This window comes from Melanerpes formicivorus, unplaced genomic scaffold (assembly GCF_026170545.1).
Source record: "Melanerpes formicivorus ecotype bairdi unplaced genomic scaffold, bMelFor1.0.p_v2 SCAF_98, whole genome shotgun sequence".
NCBI lineage: Eukaryota > Metazoa > Chordata > Aves > Piciformes > Picidae > Melanerpes > Melanerpes formicivorus.
This window is the reverse complement of record NW_027142450.1, coordinates 1,449,772-1,468,587: the sequence shown is the minus strand read 5'-3', so window position 1 is coordinate 1,468,587 and position 18,816 is coordinate 1,449,772. Positions and strand designations below refer to the sequence as shown.

Here is an 18,816-nt window from a genome sequence, read left to right as displayed (position 1 = left end):
TAGTGTTTACTCATTCATTGAATACTCCAGTCTTTTCCATATTTTCCAAGAATCTTTAATATTCTTCATACATCTATCACCTTACACACAATTCTGTGAAAGGTTGAATTCATTGAGATATTTTCCACAACACTGAGAAGTTTAACAACTAGCTACTGCATAAAAACCAGAACATGAAAATGACTCAAGAGTCCAGGCTGGTGATCGCACTGATTGTGGATGGTAAGACAAACAAGCAGTAAAAAAGATGGAAAGTCTAGTTGGTTGTTAAAATTATTTTCTTCTAAATACTGAAAGAGATTCTCTGCAGTCAGATGTTTAAACATGATTTATGAAAAAATGTCAGTAACTTAGAAATGAGTAAGCAAACAGCAATGTGTAACTAGTACAGCTCTTAACTGGCTACATTTCAGGGCACCATTTTCCTACCTTAAGTACCTTACAGATGGCATTTTGTAGAGATGAGAAGCGTTGAGATCCAGATTGCATGCATTCCTAAATAACTATGCAGACAGATGGTGAGATAAGAATTGTAAGAAAGACAAGGAACATTGTACACTGATTAAGCTCATCTCAATAACTCTGTTAGTTGCCCTGGAATAAACCATTACTTAATATGTTCTCATCAGGTTGAGCAGGGTATTTCTCTGCTTTCCTCTTGTATTCAGGGCAGGAATCTGTTTTCACCTTTAAGTAAAACCATGTGATTCTTTTCCCTGAATCAGTTGATCTGAGCCCTGGGTGAAAGAGTTAAATACTGGCTTTATCCTGCTCATTCTTCCTTCCTCTACCAGAAATGAGGGGAGAAGCAGGCATGCACTAAGAAACACCAGGACTCTGAGCAAGCCTGAGAGACTTGCCCAGGACTTTGGGTACATCTAAATCATTAAATTGAGAAGAGACTTAATTTGGGTCTTGCAGTTTGGAAAACAGAGTCCAGACTACTGTAAGTCATCTTTCACATGTACAAATAGGAACATACACAGTTCTCAAAGTGCCTTTTCTGTCTTTGCATAGATGCTTGGAGGTGGTTCACATGCTTTTACTACTGACAGATGAGATTTTCTAAGGGACTGAAGGAAATCTGTGATTTGGAGTTAAATCTTAAAAAACCACACAATACAACATGTAACTTTTACATCTGACCACTGGAGAGGAATCCAGAAATCCCAGCAAATTGTCCAAGTATCCAAACCATACCCAGAAAGAGATGGGTTCTAGAGAACTGGGTGAAAAAGAGGGCATGCTGAAAGGGGATTCACTTTGAGCTACATACGAGGAACCATCACTGACTATAGAGATTGAAATGAAGCTTCCACTCATTTCTAAGGTTTACATTTGGACAGGTAGCTTTCTTTCCCTAAGAACTAGGGCCACATTCCACCACTGGGCTATCTAGAGCTGTGCAGGTGAGCACTGAACATCTCCTTTGCCTTGATGAGTGCTGCTGCAGCTGGTGTTTCCATGTGAGGAGGCACCCCTTTCCCTTCCCAAGAAGTGCTTTCTGCAGAAGTGACTGATCTGGAGGTTGGGATGATGATGTAGAAGTTGGTATCATCTACTTGATATGTCTGTGGGGAATGACAGCCACCACTGGTCTGTTCCCCAATGATGAGAGCTCTGCCTAGTCTCTTCATTATGTACACAAACTCTTCAGCAGCCCCAGCTGTCACAGCACTGGTCAGGATTATTAGACCCTTCTGAGAGCCATACCTCTCCCCTGCCAGATAGGACAAAAAGCATCAGAAATGCATCAATTTTCAGACACTTACATGGGAGAGCAAGAGAGGCCAAGACACAGCACATTTTACATAGCATTAACAACAAAAGTTTTGAAATTTACTTTGTACTTTTGATGGTCCAGCTTTTATATTGTTAACTCTGTCACCCTATGTGGAGCTCTTGTGCCATGAATCTCTAGTCATGAACTCCAGCAGCTGGGAGACCAACTCATGGTTACTACTGCTGCCTTTTCTGTGCCTTTGTCTTTTATAGGAGCTCTGGATCCCAGCAGAGGTGTGGTGTAGGCAGGTGAGGATGGTAATTTTTTCCCTATTGCTCCAGCAGGAATACTCAAAGCTCTGCCAGCACCATCTTCAGTTTCACTTTCATTCCTGCCCCAGAAACATGGCTGTCATAGAGCTTGGTCTGCAAACTATGCAGGCAGCCTTTTGTGAAATTTTAATTATAGTGGTTTCCCCTCAGGCTTTTTGTAGTCTGTAAATGGAAGCTGTTGCATGGCCTTTGTCCCGAACCTTTTAACAATTACTCCTTTATTATTAGGATATGAACCAAGTTATCTCATTCTCTTTACATAAATAGCTGACAGGAGTAGGGAGGTTTTTTTGCACTTGATTTTCAATGTATCTGAACACACTAGCTTTTTGAGAGCTTAGTTCCCATGTAAAAGTGGCCAGTGTTTCATAACTGGGATTTGATAATTTGAAAACTACTCTAAACTGCTCTAAAAAATGTAATTCTTTAAGTAAGTTACAATATGACATACAATTTTCAAGCTTAACTGTAGGAGAGGGACCAATAACATGGTAATTAATTTTCACACCATCTTTGCTCTTCTCATTTCACTGTAGATGTAATATCCATTAGAAGATCCTTGTCACAGTATGCATATATATATATGTGTGTTTTTATAAAAATACAGGACCAGATCCAGCTCCTTTGAAGTTAATATGAGTCTGCCTGTTCTCTTTGATGGGAATTGGAATGTGTCCATAGTAATCATATCTCTTAGCACAGCCCACCTCTGACTTCCTGGAAAAATAGATGGACCCTGCTGCCTTTGACAAAGTTTAACTATTTCAGCATGTTCCCAGCCAATAATTGCAGACACCATTGTGACACTTTTCTTTGGTACTGTCTTAGCTTTAAAGGGCAAAATAATTGAACCCAGTGTTTAAGGCTTCTTAGCACTCTAATTGTACTTTATGTGCTGAAGAAGTCTATTTCTCCATGTTGCAGCATCCTTGCAACTTTCATGAACAGCAAGGCAGGGTGTGTGGGAGACAGAGTGTGTGTAATACCTTGCCAAATGCTTCAAACCCACTCAGATATGCAAAATTTAGTGTTTTTCTTCCTCTCTTGTGTTCTCTGGACAAACTGGGACATTGTGGGTGCTTTCATCTACTGAAATAGTGGATTCCACAGATAGAAGTGAGGAACAACATATAAAACAATGAGTGAGTATTAGAAGAGATATTACTATAGGTCTAGGCAGCACAGGACTTATTTTTAATTTTGGCAACTTTCAACAGCAACAAATCACAACCGCTGTGCAGAGCCAAACTTCTGGGAACCACTTTGCAAACTTCTGTGCCTAACATAACTCCAGTCCTAGGAGTGATAAACCGTAGTTTATAGATGGCATTGAGGGATGTGGCTGAAATGCAGATTTTATTTTTCACACTCTCTGAACAGTTTGAGCTAATTGTAGCCGGTACTTTCACTAAATGCACTATGGTTTCTGACAGCTTACTTTAAAATATGCAAGGAGGGATGTCTGAAATGAAAAGCTACTCTAAAAAGAAATCAGCATTTTACCTTTGAGCTCTGGCTGGGTCCATATTTCCTTTACTGAGTCACTGGGTCTGTCATAAACTTTGTCCAAGAGAATTTGGTGTCCTTCATCAAAGAAGTATGAACATAGGATTGCTACGGAAGTGGTGGAGCCTCCAATATTGTACCTTTTCAAAAATTAAATATATTAAGGAAACGATTGAAAATTTGTGGCAGACAGTAAATCTCCCTCCCAAGTATTGTCCTGTAACGTCTGTACTGCACAGGCTTATGGCAATATATTGATATATTTACATTAATTCTCCCCTATCAGCGTTTGCACATTTATTAGAGAAAGAATATCCTGTCTAAGGGCCTTGAACTGTTATTGCCCACAGGTGACTTCAAAACCAAACACAAAACTGAATGGTTGATTTTGTTTCTTGATTGCACCTGGAAAAAATTCAGAAAGAAAGCAAAAGCTGTTAATCTAAAAGAAACATTAGATTCTTGTTATTCTTCTAGCCTTAATAATCTGTGCTATTACTAAGACAGCATGAGTAAATACCTGAAGTCTAGCACTGAAATGTAGTTTACAATTTAATCAACATGTATTTGCAGAACTGTCATGTTCTTATTTCCTGTGGCACATAATGAAAATACTTGGTGTTTGGCACCACACAAGATCAGGCCATTTCTTTTTGTGCCTAAAGATTGTGTTAGCTGCTCCATTTAGGACAGTCATGTTTGAAAACTTTGGTTGTAGTTTCATTTCATACCAGCCTCTGAAGATTAAATTCATTGAGCAGCCTAAGAACCCCTGCTATGAATACACACAATGCAATGTGAAATTATTTTTGATCTGTCATCTTTAACTAATACTAGAGCATATGCAGCACTGCAAATGCTTGTGCTTTGCTGACTCATAGGAGATATATATGGTGCTTTCCTGTACATGACATTAGGAATGCTTGGCAGAGACATTCCAGAAAAGAACTGCTAGAAAGTGAAGTTTGATCATTCCAGTCCATAATGGTTTTGTTTGCTCGTTTTTAAATTTGTTTAGTTTGTTTTGTTTCATTGTTGTTCACCCCCCCACCTCCAGAAAAGGATTACACAACCCATGAGACCTCTGTTCCAAAGAGTGAAGCTGCCTCTTCGTTCTGAAGCATTTGGGAGCTGATTTCTGGATTCACACTGTGAATGGCTACAACTAAAATAAGCTCTTTTAGTGTGTCTCAGACGGTGATGTGCTGCCAGGAGGTCCTGCTGCTGCTGCACATACCAGGAGGCAGCTAGACTCAGCAGACTCCGGTTTCATGCAGCTGCCATCCCTGCTGAAGTGAGTGGCAAGCAGGCAGCTAGAGTAATACTGGAGAACTCTTCCTGGACTTTCTTGCAGAGAGTGAAACTGCAGCAACTTTGGTCAGTAATAATGACAGAGCAGATGCTAGAATTTTAGTTTAACCTCTGGAGACAAGTACTTAATTACAGAATTCTTGTGTGACATTAAGGAATCTGTTTCGTTTATCAGTGTCTCTTCTCAGTGCTGTGAAGGTAAAAAAATATGAAGTTGATGAGTGGCACAGCTGTTCCACAGAGGGGAACTATTAAGATGACAGACATTTTGCATTATGGATAATCCCATGCAAAAATGAAAATATAAAAAGATGACGTTCATGAGTGGCCCAGCTGTTCCAGGGAGTGAAACTTGTAAAATGAGAAACATTATCCATTATGCTTAATCCCATGCAAAATTGAAATTATCAGCCTTACCATAAAATACTAAGACTGATTTAGGGAAAATTTCAAAAGGTAAAATGTTTGGGGTTCTTTTTTATATGTCTTCAAAGACTGGGACTTATGTGTGCACTCAAAGGGCTAGAACTACATTAAATATATATAAAAAAATATAAAAATCCCAAAGCAACACAAGAGAACTATAACGAGGCCATTTGGTACTTGGGGCATGATTTCACCTTTGCTGTTTTATTGCTCCTGGATCTAATATGCTCCAGGGAGAAAACTGGGGCAAGAAAGAATCATAGAATCAATAAGGTTGGAAAAGACCTCAGAGATCATCAAGTCCAACCTATCACCCAACACCTCATGACTAACTAAACCATGGCTTCAAGTGCCACGCCCAATCCTTTTTTGAACACCACCAGGGATGGGGACTCCACCACCTCCCTGGGCAGCACATTCCAATGGCTAATAACTCTTTCTGGGAAGAACTTTTTCATGCTTTTGCTGAATTTGAATTCAGTCATGGGAATGTTTTCTTGGTGGCTGCCCTGGCTTCTCTGTGCTCACATTGTGAGATCTCTCTTTCTGCTTTCATTGCCATGCTCATCTGTTCCTGTACATGATGCCCCTGCTCATTGCCTGAGGGTTAGACTAGATGACCATTGGAGATCCCCTCTAAACCCAAACCATTCTATGATTCTGTGCTGCAAATCCCAGAGGAATACTGAGATTACCAGATATTGAGAACCCCATGATGGCAATGGACATAAACGCTTCCAGCACTAAGAAAAAGTTCTTACAAAGGCTTTCTTATCTTTAGCTGATATTTGTAACATTTTGGCCTCACAGACCAAAAACTGGACTAAGCCAAGGGAATGATTAACTGAATATTGCATGGGAAATATGTATTTTTGATATTCATCTGCTTTGATAGCTGGCAGCAAATGGATGTCATCTTCTGCCTCATAAGATTTGGAGCATTGTTGACACATTGGAATGTCCAACAGAATCCCAAGCTGAGTGTAGGCATATGATGCTGTAGCTGGCTGCAGCAGGATCTAGTACCTTTAAGCCACCTTTCTGTGCCTGTGTACAGGAGGGCTCATAATAACTATCTTACTAATTGGCACTGCAGATATGGCATATCAGGTGCTGTAGCACAGCTTGTTATAGCCTGTTTTTTTTGACTGTTAAATCACTTGATTTAATAGTAGAAGATTTAATTAAGCCATTTATATGATCAATAAATACATGGCAAATGCAGAGTTAGAATAGAAAGTAATCAGAGAAAGAAAACAGATGTGACATTGAGGATTGTGCTCTGCAAAATATGCCTATTTGGTTCTAAACATCTCAAGTGATGGTACAATTTATCTTGGGATATACTTCTAGACTGTTACTGTTTTCCTTGGCTGTTTTCCTTTACTCATTTAATCCCAGCAACTTTAGCCTGTAAACAAGACTGTAATCCATGTAAAGCTAATTCACTGTTACAAATAAAATGCTGTTTCAAAAGAGCTTTGGTTATTTGCCATTCAAAGGTTTACCTCATGTCTATGATTAATGCATCTGTGTGAACAATTTTCTTCCAAACATGCTCTAGCAGTAGGTCGGACACCTGGGTTAGAAGTTCACAGTCTCCAAACATATCAAATCTCAGATAGCCGACGTTGTTTTCAAATACATTTGTATGGAATGAAAATTTAATCAGATCTTCAAATACTTCTGGGGAAGGCATCTGAAAGAGTTTGGAAAAAACAAAATAAATAATTTGCTGGCATCGATAGCTTGGCACAGGATTTAAAAGGAATGATGTGGGTCAAGTTTCGTCCACACATGTGATGAATATAACCAAGATTGAAGATCAAAATGAAAGATATTAAAATTTTTGTAGATTAAACATAGGTTAGAAATGGCTGCTACATTGTTTGCCCAGTATAGGGTGCATTCACAGAATCTGGATGAGGCACCTATTTGTCAGGGTTCAGTTTATTTTTCAAAAAAACAGGAATTTCACTGGACAAAAGAAGCTAAGAAGACTACAAGGGCCATTCCTATGCCTGCAGTATAGGCCACTGTCCTATGCCTGCTACCCAAGCCCACCTGTTTCCTCTAGAAGTTCTTGCTAAATAAGTCACTTGAGATTTTATAATCTCTTGATTGGCCTCACCTGATAGACAGCCGCTGGCTTCAGGTGAGGAAGGCCCCAGCCCTTCTTACTGAGCCGGTTCCTGTGACAGTAAGAAACCTGATGTATTGGGCATGTGCTAGGATACTCATGAGGTAGACATGTTAAATCTCTTCTATAGTGGCATGTGCCTTGAGTCTCACGTGTTAGGCTGTGATTAATTTCATTTTGTTTGGCTGATGTTATTTTTTTTTGTAATAGCAATGTGTAGCAAACTAAAAAAAAATATGCTAGTAACCCTTGTATGCATTGAGCCACACCCTACTCCTGTTGCTAACTTCTGTTTTCCTTGCATGTGTTGGAAAATGGAATGTTCTCCTTCAGCTTAAAGAGATAAGGCTTTGGGATATATATGATTTCCATGACCTTCAGCAATTTGTCCTTTTCTCTTCAGGGTTGCTGTGAAAATGATTTTATACTTGCTTTTTAATGATTTATCCTTTGCTATAGCTCAGCCCCAGACATCTCTACTTTTGCAGCCAAAAGAATGAGTCGGCAGTCAGCTGTATTCTAAATGGTACTCTCCCAACCTGCAATGTGCCACAGAAACTGGGATCCATAGGGGCTTTCTGTGGCTGTACAGAAGCCAGGCAATCTTCTGCCCTACATGCAGTACTCTGGCCTGGGGTTGCATTTCTATCAAAAGTAGATTTGCCACAGCAGAAAGTGCCTTTCCAAGGTGTATGAGTGCAGCAATATTTGACAGAGCCCAAGCACTAAAGTACTTTTCCTCATCTACCTGGGGGAAGATTGCCCACCACATCACATTTCTGTCTATTCTGGGCTTCTTCATCATTTAGTGCCAAAATTTCAAACATTAATTTAAAAGCCCTGTCAGCCAGTAGTTGTTAATCTGATGGTAAGAGCAAGCTGTGCTGTGTGCTCTCCTGTACCCTTCCTTCTCACTGTACCTTGTGAAATAACCATTCTATCTGCAAAGTAAACCTATCAATCCAGCATTACTGAGTTTGTCATTTCCAATCCACTTCCCAGTGACAGCAATGCTACTTGTCTGCACACTGTACTTTGATTGTCAAACCACAGTTTTGAAGACTATACCCAGCATGCATTGCATTGTTCTGACAGAGATTGCGTCTAGTTCAGAGGTGCTGGTACCTCCAGGAGAAAAAAAGTCAGCACTTATTGGAAACATCTACAAATAAAATTGATGTGTTACTCACAGCCACTTGCTAATGATATTTTAAGGGAATACACAGATTTCTTAGCTCTCTCTCTAGCAGTAATTGTTACATGCACACCCACAATAATTAAGAATAACTTCTCTATGTCTGGAAACTCTTCTTTTTTCTACCTGTTTTACTGTGTATTTGTACCTTGAGGAGTTCAGTACTTGCTAGCAGTGTTGCTAATGACTGCAAATTCATTACAGATTTTAAGGTGGGCAAACTGTTCCTTAAGTCTTAGATGCCATAGGGTAAAATGAATATGTAGGAATCTCAAAGAAACTCTTCTTCATCTTCATGGCTGCAGGAAAAGGTATGAAAATATGTATATTCTAAAGGTGCTAATATCAGAAGTCAGATGAAAAGCACTCCAAATGTAATTTGCAGGGAGTGGGGAAAGCCTCCTAATTATTGAGCAAAAAGGGAAGGAGGTTGGGACTGACAGTAGGGAGGTGTTGTCCTGGAAGACTGCAGCTTCATGACACTGGCATATAGGCCATGTGCTGCTGTTACCTAAGGAGGTAAGTCTAGCTTCAGGGAACAACAGAGTGCTCTTGTTTGGAAGGCAGACCTCTGTTTGCAGGCCAAGGACAAGCTGGGACAGGATGCAGCTGAAGATTCTGCTGCTCAGCCAGGCAATGTTTACATACAAATGATTTGATGTTAAATATAAACCCTCAGGTGCCTTAGAAAGAACACTATAAGCAACATGGCTAGACTAAAGAATGTCCTAGTTAACAGCACTTAAGCCAAAGAAGAATATTTTTTTCATTAACTATATATGGTCTCCAGTCCTATTCTGTGGTCTCCTTCCACAAATGAGTGGCCTAATTGGAACAAGTGATGTGACATAAAATAGAACCCAGAATGCTGCCCTAGGACTCATGCATGGAGTTTCATCCCTGGTTTTGCTACTGACACAGTCCCAACACAGGCAAACTACTTTCCCAACTGTGCTTCTGTTCCCTCTTTTCTTTCCTTTCACCTGTCTCCTAAGTTGTTTTGTCTATTTAGATGGAAACTGTATTTTCACAGTTAATTTTGTGCTGAGCATTGCAATGCAACTCTGATTTCCACCAAGACTGCTAGTGCTGTCGTCTGCCAGCTGTTAAAATATTATCAGCCAGCACCCTTGTAACACTGCAAATCTAGAGATTGGTTTAAGAGGCATGAGATCTTGGGGGTTGGGTGGTAGGGTTGTGTCTTTCTTAGAATAACAGTTGGGTTCATGGGGTGGAATGGAATCATTTATCCTAGTAGGTCTTCCAGCTCAAGGACTGAGCAGGATCAGCTATATCCCTGACAGCTGATTCTCACTTAAAGTACCCATATTACTGAGTGATTTCCAGGCAATCCAGTCTAGTACGTCACTAGACTTACTACTACAAAGATGTTTTTAGAGTCTAGTGTAAACAGTCTGAGTTCACTACTTTCTGCAAATTAAGTGCATTGGACTATTTACCACAGACGAGGGAACAGATTATTCCCTTCCTATTTGAAACAGCCTCTTACGTATCTGAAGACTCTTTCCATGTCTCCTCAGTTTTCTGCTCTCTGGAATAAACAACTCAAATTTTTAAAACTTTTTCAAGATGACTCTTATTCAATCTACCTCTATTCCTCTCTTCTGCTGTCTCCCTACTTGATCCATGTCTTTCCAGAAACACATTGCTCAAGACTGCACATAGTATACTCTAGCTGATCTTTCTTTAGAGCTGAATGTATCACAAGACTTCACATTTCTTACTGATTGTATTCCTTCTTATCCATTCCAGTTTAATGACTATTATTTTTAGCTGCAACAGCTTGACTGTAGTGACTTGTGTTCATCTTATGAACTCCAAAGAGCGCATATATTTTTTCACAGGACTTGCCCAAAACAAGCTGTTTTACATCTAAAGTTGTGCAGTCACCCTAGAAACTGTAAGAACCCTGCATATGTTCTTATTTAACCTTATCTGGCTTTTTACTGATTATTTATACACATTTTTTTTCCCCAGAACTGTAGCTTTGAATCCTAATACTGTCCTTCAATGCACCAAGAGAGCCAGGATGGGGAGTTTACCAAAAGGAGCTGAAAACCTCCAGGATGGTACTCCAAACTGAATTAAAAGAGGTTATTTAAGGATCTCAGTCCCCATTGAGAATATACAGGACAGAGTGAGAAGCTGTATTTTCACCTTGCAAAGGGCACTACTGCACAGCAGTGAGTAAGCCTGCTCTGACACTACACAGCTTGTAACATACTCATTGCAAGCCAGGGACCAGTTATTTTCTAGTCAATGCCCTGGAAGATTACATGTGAAAGCAAAATTTGGAAACATAATTCATGGCTAAATTTTTATCTTCACCCAAACCCCATTGAAAAGCCTTAAAATCAGTGGCCAAATCTACTGTAGTATTAATGACAATGGGGAAAAATACCAGCATAAATGACTCTCTTCAATGGGGTTTTAACTGCAAATGTAGCTGCATTGAGTTTGAGTATCAGGATCAGAAGATTAAAGGTGCTAGAAAAAGAGAAAAAGTTATTAACCAAGTGTCTTATTCTCTTCTCCACCAAATACAAGAAGCAAGCATGAATTGCAAAAGGTCATGAGTCAATGGGAGTTAAACGTGAGCCTTTTTTTTTGCTTGCATATACCTGTATAATTCCATACTGACTTTACTGTGGTTATGCTGGTATAAGTCAGCATTGTACAAACCCACAACACTTTTTTTCCACCTCTAAGCAACAGGTGTAGCAATTTGATTATCTATCTTGTCACTTCGAGGATGAGAATTTTGATTTCACTCATTAATGAAAGGACATAATCAAGCACAATACTCTGCTACAGATACATATTATTTGTCTGAGAGAAGGAGCACTTCAAATGCAGGAAAAATTTATTTGATAAAGAACTCCTTTTTGTCTTTTACTCTGATAATAATTTTCAGCTGCTTATCTAAAATAAAGACCCTCTTATGTGTGCAGATTGCATTAAAAGTATTTTGATATTATCAAGGGGCCAAAAGAGTCACTCAGGGAGACTCTTATTACTCAAAACTGACATAACACCTTTGTTGAAATCAGGCACCAGTTCTTTCATAACTTGTCTACAACACTCAGATATTCATGGACTTTCAATATGGAAAGGAAGGTATGACTGGAAGGAGAGAGAGGCAAGTGGAAGAATAAGATATAGAGGTTATTGAACTGCACATCAGTAAGCTTACAGAGCTCTGACTTGTAAGCAAAATACTATTTTACAAATTACAAACAATATATACAACATTTGCCTCTGGGAAGTCTGACTTTGGAAAGTGGCATTTATGCAGCAGGCAGCTCCGGCTAGCATTGACCTTGCAGCTGTCACAGAGGAGACACATTCACTACCCAGTATTATGCTTCAGCAGCTCTTCTAGTGTAGCAGATGCAAAGGTCTACGTGCATTTCACTTTTCTGTCTCTTATGTCCCTTCCCATCCTTCCTGCAGTTATTCATCATCACTATCATTTAATTATGTTGGAGCTGCTTCACTGTCAAGGTCATTATCAAGAAAATTCCACTGTTGAGGGAGAGAGTGGCTTGGAAGGTAGGCAGCATATAGAGAAAACCTAGCTCCTTGGCTTTTGAGGAATAAATGTGATACAGATTAGAAGAGCCACTATGTCCATCTATAGCACTGTCAAAAAAAGAAAAAATTACAAATGTAATTAGTGCCATCATGTAAGCTTTACTGTAATCTTAAGGTATCTGCTTTCTGGGGTACTGGTATGAGGTATGCTTGACACGTTCCACACAAAGCATGCCTCTTGACCTTGCAAAAGCAAGGCAGGAAATGAAAGTACTCTTGCTCTGTGGAGTGGCTAAATTATCTCTTACTTCTGTTACAAGTAAAAGCCTTTACTTCAGTGTCTTTGTTCACTCAGCCTCTTTTCCCTTTAAATGCCTTGAGACAGCTGTCTTGTCCCTCTGCCTCTCAGTTTTCTTGAGTACTATGAGGCAATGCATATGCCTTTGGAGACAATTTTAGCCTCAAAAGAGACCTGTGCTTCTCTTTTGCTGTTTATATATTATTTCACCTTGATGAAATCTCACATTTGTTCTGATTTTCCTCTACACTGATGTGATGTCCTTCTTATGGATGCATCCCCAACCTTTTCCAACCATTTTGCTTGATAAATAACTGAACTAAATGGAAGCATTAATTAGTGTAATAGCTCTATCAGGATCAGAATTTCACATCATATGGCAGATAAGATATTTGTCCCATACATGCTGTTCTCAACATTCAGGCTCTGAATAAAGTAAATAAGGTTTGAATAAACGAAAACAGAACAGTGACTAATTTGCAAGATAGATCCTCTTTGTAGGATGAGGAGAAGTCATGACATATGCTGACATGTTGCTAACAATTTAGCAGGAAGATCTATCAAAAACATCTTTAGAGTGGAGTTTTTTACACCCAGCAAGTATAGGAGAGAAAGAGAGTGACAGAACAGCAAACCAATTTATTTCTATTTAAGCTTAAAGGCAAGAATGGGGCCAGCATCTCTTGGCTAACAAACTTGAAAAAATTGCCTTCCCCTAGCAGTGCTTAAACTTTGCTCTCGACCTTTGTGTTGGAGATAATACCACAAAGGTCATGCCCACTTTAAATCATGCATGCTAAAAACATCAGAGGGTAGAAGACCACAGATTTCCTCCCCCAGGAAACATTTAATAGTTACCTGACACTTGGTATACTCTGGTTCATTGCAAACCAACATGCACTCTCTTCAAAAAGTAATTTTATGAGTCCCCGGAGAAAAGTCTCTGACAGCCATGCTAAAGCAGTAGCCAGAAAAGAGCTAAATCCATTCGAGAGAGAGATCAGGTTATCCTAACCCTCCCTTTAATTTGAAGGTGGAATTTTAACAAGTGCTCCTGGGAGCTCCCTCCAATACAACAATGAACAAGAAAGATTGCCAAGGAAGACCAGTGTATAAATACACAGGCTCAGCACAAAGCACACACTGTTGTGCAAACCACATAGCAAGGGCAAAAGCAGATTATTAAAAATCAGTTTCTCCCTGGGGTCACTTAACTTCCACCCAGATACTTCTTCTAAAGTATTTCTAGGTCACTGGGTAACTGTCTGATGCTGTGCATGAGATACAATCAGGTGAACTTTCTGCTGTCACTACTAAAGGAGTCGCTTGTTATTCTGGTGTAACAGAAGTTGGGTACAACCATTTCATACAGAAGTATGTGGCTGCATGTTTTGTGGGTTCATGGTGTGTTTACTCTGTCCAACCAAATTTTTCTTAAATTACAGTCTTGGTTTGTAAACAGTGAGTGTCTGCATTACAGCTTGAAAAGCCACAGCACTGAAAGAGAGATAACAGAGACTGAGGTATCTTCCCTCTAACTGTGAAGCCCTGCATATTTGCCTTGTGGCAGATGACAACTGAAAGAGATTCATCGCCTGAGGGCTATTCCCAAAAGGCATGCAAGAGAACTGTACCTGTTTTGGCATGATCCCTGGGATGCTGTCCTTGGCATGTTCAGGAATGTAGAGTAATTTCAGGTGCTCATCATGAGAAAGAGCTTGCAAGTTGGCAGTCACCTTTCTGGCCAGCTCCTCTTCTGTAGTAATCCTTTTATAACTGTCTTTATTGATGTTCTTGGTGAGGTTGGATGCTACAGCAGTCCCAATGTCCACAAAGGCATAATTATCTGCCACAAGCTTGCCCACATTTTCCAGTATCTGTGGCACCTGGGCACGCAGGTTGGCAATGTGCTGAGCTACAGCCATGGCTTCACTGGCCTGGACAGTGATGTGTGGCTCCACTCCAGACACGCTCCATACTTTTCCAGTGACTGGGCTGAGCACCACTTGGCTGGGGATGGAGGCATACAGAGAACTGTTACCAACACGATAAATGCCCACTGAGAGGGAACCACCTACTGTGGGCTCACCAATAACTGTGGCCCGGTGGAGATCCTTCATAGATCGAGTGAAAGCTTCAGCTGCTGAGCCACTCATATGGCTTGTTAGGATGTAGATGTCCTTGAGGGAGCCATATCTCTTGCCAGTGACTTGGGGGAGAGTCCACACTTCCGTGCTGCGGGAGGTACTACGATCAAAGACAGTGTAGAGGTGTTGCCGAGGCTCAGGATCAAAGAAGTAGGAACAAAGTATGGGGATGGCAGTGGAGTAACCCCCTGTGTTGTACCTCATGTCAATAATCATGGCATCTGTGTCCACCAGTTTGTTCCATACCATCTGCAACAGCTGGGGCCCAATGGCTTTCACTGTTTCTGCCTCAGCCATCATATCAAAGCGAAGGTAACCTACATTGCCTGGCAATACTTCAATTTTGAAGAGTGCCTCAATGATGTAGGTTAGCTCCTCAGGACTGGGAATCATGCTGGGGACTTGTTCTTCTGGTGTTGGTTCAACATGGCTGTGGAAGACATGAAGCCGATGGTCCCCTGAGGCCTCCTGCAAGTCACTGGTAAGCTGGGAAGCCAATGTCTCAAAGTCTACTGCTGATCGATAACCTCCTTGAGCTCGTTTGGTGCTGAGCATAGCACTGACCTTACCAGCCACTTCTGGGATGGCATAGTGAGCCTCTAGGAGTTGCCCAGTACCCTCTAGAAGTGCTCCCATGTTCTTGTGGAAAGCTAGCACCTCTTCAGCCTTCTCCAGTGCATCCTCAGCCAGCACTATGGCATCAGGCACAACTCCTCCACCCATCCAGCTTTCCCCATGGTTGTCAATGAAGGTGATAACAGGAACTGTGATAGTTAGGCCACGGGTTATTCCCTTCTCAGGCTGCAGCAGAGGGAAGGTGCGGGTGTGTGAGAGGCTTCCTGCTGTGATCTCACCAATCAGTGTAGCACGACCCAGGGACTGCATGAGGTAAGCAAACTCCTCAGCAGCTGTGGCAGTGTGGTGACTGGTGAGCAGGTAGATGCCACGCTGAGACCCATAGGGCTGGCCCAGCAGTTCTGCCTGGCTCTTGTGTTCCTGTGTGTGGTTGGTACGCCTATCGTAGGTTGTGAAGAGATGCACAGGGCCAGCAGCAGGATCTTGGAAATAGGAAAGTAGCACAGGCACAGCAGAGGAGGAAGGGCCCCCAGGGTTGTATCGTAGGTCCACAATCAAGTTCTCTGTATTTTGGAGGGGCTCCCACACTTTGTGGACAATGTAAGGTCCCAGCTTAACAAGCACAGAGGCATCTGCAACCTCATCAAAGCGCATGTAGCCAACATTGCCTGGTAACACTGACACCTTAAAAACAGTATCCACCAAGGCATGCAGCAGTTGTTCATTGTTGGGTAAGTTGTCTGCCACTGCAATTGGCTTCTCAGCTGGGGGAGCAGCAGCTTCACCTGGCATCATGACTCGAACCAACAGGCGAGGGTCTTCAGATAAGCTCTGCATATCATTGTTGAGCTTGGCAGCCAGGTCCTCTGCTGACTGCACAGAAGAGAAGTCAGAGGTGGCAAGGTGCCGCAGCAGCACTGGCACCCGCTCTACTAAGCTGTAGTAGTCCTTTATTATGTTTGTGAGGTGGCTTAGGGTGCCAGGCACTGCTCTGCGCACTGCCAGGATATCCAAGGATTTTTGCAAGGCTTGTTCTGCCTCAGTAGCCACACACGGCACCACCCCACTCACCTCCCAGCTCTGTCCACCCCCACTCAAAGGGCTCACAGATCGTGACACAGGAACCATCATATAGAAATTGGAGAGGCCAATACGCAGCTTCTGGATATCCAGTGAGCCCCCAGCTGTCTTCTCCCCAACAGTGATAGCCCTGTTCATGTGTTTGAGGATGTAAGCCACATCTTCAGCCACTCCTGTGGTATGGTGGCTGATCAAAACAATTACATCCTTGTCTTTGCCATACCTCTCTCCCAGCACCTTTGGCAGTGTCCATATCTCTGTGGTGGTGTTGGAGGGCCGATTGTATACAGTCTCAATATGCAACATCTTGTCTGCTTCATGCAAGTATGAGATGATAAAGGGGAGACCAGAAATCTGACCCCCAGTGCTGTGACGAAGATCAATCACCAGGGCAGATGTCTTTATCAGTGTCTTCCACACCTTGTCCACTAGAAAAGCTCCAACTTTCTCCACAGCTTCTTGTCCTATGATATAATCAATCCTCAGATAGCCAACATTGCCCTCCAGCTTGTCATACATGACCACATGCTCAATAAGACTCAGCAGCTGCTCACGAGTTGGGGAAGCCTCAGCTTCTTGTCTGGGACCCTTATGCGATGATGGCTCATAGGAAATGACCAGCCTTGGGTCATTAAGAGCACCCTGCACTCCAGCTGTCAACACACTGGCCAGCAGCTTTGGATCTGAGATGTCCAGGATCTCCCCACTCTTGATTGCTTGTTCAATGGCTTCTTGCATTCCCACTAGGTTTTCAGGATAGCAGTAGTTATCCAGTAGGACTTTAGCCATGTCCAGCACTAGAGTTGGCTGAAAGATTTCCTCAGCAGGTATGGTGCACACGGTCAGTGCGGAAAATAGGAAGAAAAGTGTCCTGATCATTTTATCTTTGTACAGAATAGAAAAGAAGGAAAGAAGTAACGAGCTCTTATTGATCAGGATGAATGTAGCTTTCCAGTGACTCCCTTTGAGTCACACTGAAATCCTTGTGTGAATCCAGGTTCACAGAACAGATACAAATCTTTTATCTGCACTAAACCTTTAATCTCATTAAAATGGAGTGCATCATCCAAAGTGCACCAATAGAAGTTCAGCTCCTTACTACTTCACAGCCCTCTTATGAAACTGTAATAAACTTCAGTCATCAACAAAGATCTTTCTGGCAGTTACTTGTTTCAAAAAGATAATGCATTGCCTGTTATAACTGCTCCTGGTTTATCATGACAATGGATTTTTCAAGACAAAACTATGATTTTAACAGCAGTCATCTGATCTCTTACTGTTATTTATGAAAAGCTTATACCAGGAGATTCTGCAGTGACTTAGTTGTATCAGTTTTTAATATTTGTCAAAAGTTGTTGACAATGCATTGTCTTTGGTATTTTTCAGTCTGAATTACAAAGAACTGTTCTTACATATATGACTAAGGGCTCCAAACAAGCAACTCCAGACATTTAGAACAGCTCATAAAATCCAGTGTAATAACAGCCTGTTAATTTCTGTGCTGAGAATTGCCAGCACAGAAATACGTTTGCCTCAATATAATACAGCTAAATCTGAGGTGACTTTAATCTTCATAATTTGCACTCAATTAGGATTTACTTGTAATACTATTGAGTAACATATGGTCATGTCTGCTGACAGCTTCCAACCAATAGACTTCAGGCTCAGCATACAAAAATAGAACAGGGGGTGGTGATGTGTTCCTTCTGCTCACAATGTATTTGAGACCCTATTGTATTAAGAGTTTTAAAGAGGATCAGAATTTGTGGAATGCAGCTGTAGACTGTAACCACGTGAGTTGTCAGCATTCAGAGCTCCAGTATGACGTGCCAAAGACATACAAGAACAGATTCTTGTCTCTAAGTCTGCAATGAATTGTTACCTCAGCCATTCTGCTTGCCGGAGGTAGCTGCAAGAATAGACAAGAGAATCTGGGGAGAGTGGTTTTATATTGCATTCAGAATGCCACTTGTAGCCACATTAGAATACACATGTAGGGAAGAGTCTAAAGACTCTGTCTGGATGCACACTGTTGGTGTCATGTGTATGTTGAGCAAAGTCTGCCACTCACACGAGCAAATTTACTGCAGACCTCTTTCGGGCTCATTCAGTTCTAGTAATAAAGGGATTTTGTAAAATCTGCAGTGTCTTCACAATTTTGGAGGACTGTTCTATATTGTGACAATGTGTGACATCCTTCACAGACCTAACTCCAGGGCTTTGCTACCAGTTTGAGTTGTTCTTGCTTTCTTCCTGCAAAGAATAATCCTGTTCTCTTGGGCAAAGGTAATTGGAACAACAACTTTCTAGCATAATTACATTTTGTCCAGAAATTGACTTTTGAGCTACAGAATTAATTGCCAGAGGTGCATGAATTTCTCGTGTGGCCAATACAGTGGAAAGGATCTGTGAAAATGAATTTCTATTGCTTTTCTAACTCACAGCTTCTCTGCCTGTCTAATTTTGGAAAGTCTGTGGGGAAGGAGATCTCTGTACTATGTACAGCATATACCCTACCTTTACTTCC

General features: G+C 41.3%; 1 protein-coding gene across 1 annotated transcript; it reads right to left on the bottom strand.

Annotated features, from left to right (window-relative positions):
- Positions 1-17,269, bottom strand: RBP3 (retinol binding protein 3). The gene is made up of 4 exons (XM_068166210.1): positions 14,121-17,269; positions 6,807-6,997; positions 3,559-3,701; positions 1-1,720 (listed from the first exon to the last, which is right to left on the bottom strand). The coding sequence occupies exons 1-4, from the start codon at positions 17,166-17,168 to the stop codon at positions 1,392-1,394; spliced, it is 3,711 nt and encodes a 1,236-aa protein (XP_068022311.1). The 5' UTR covers positions 17,169-17,269; the 3' UTR covers positions 1-1,391.
- Between the last annotated feature and the right edge of the window lie 1,547 nt (positions 17,270-18,816).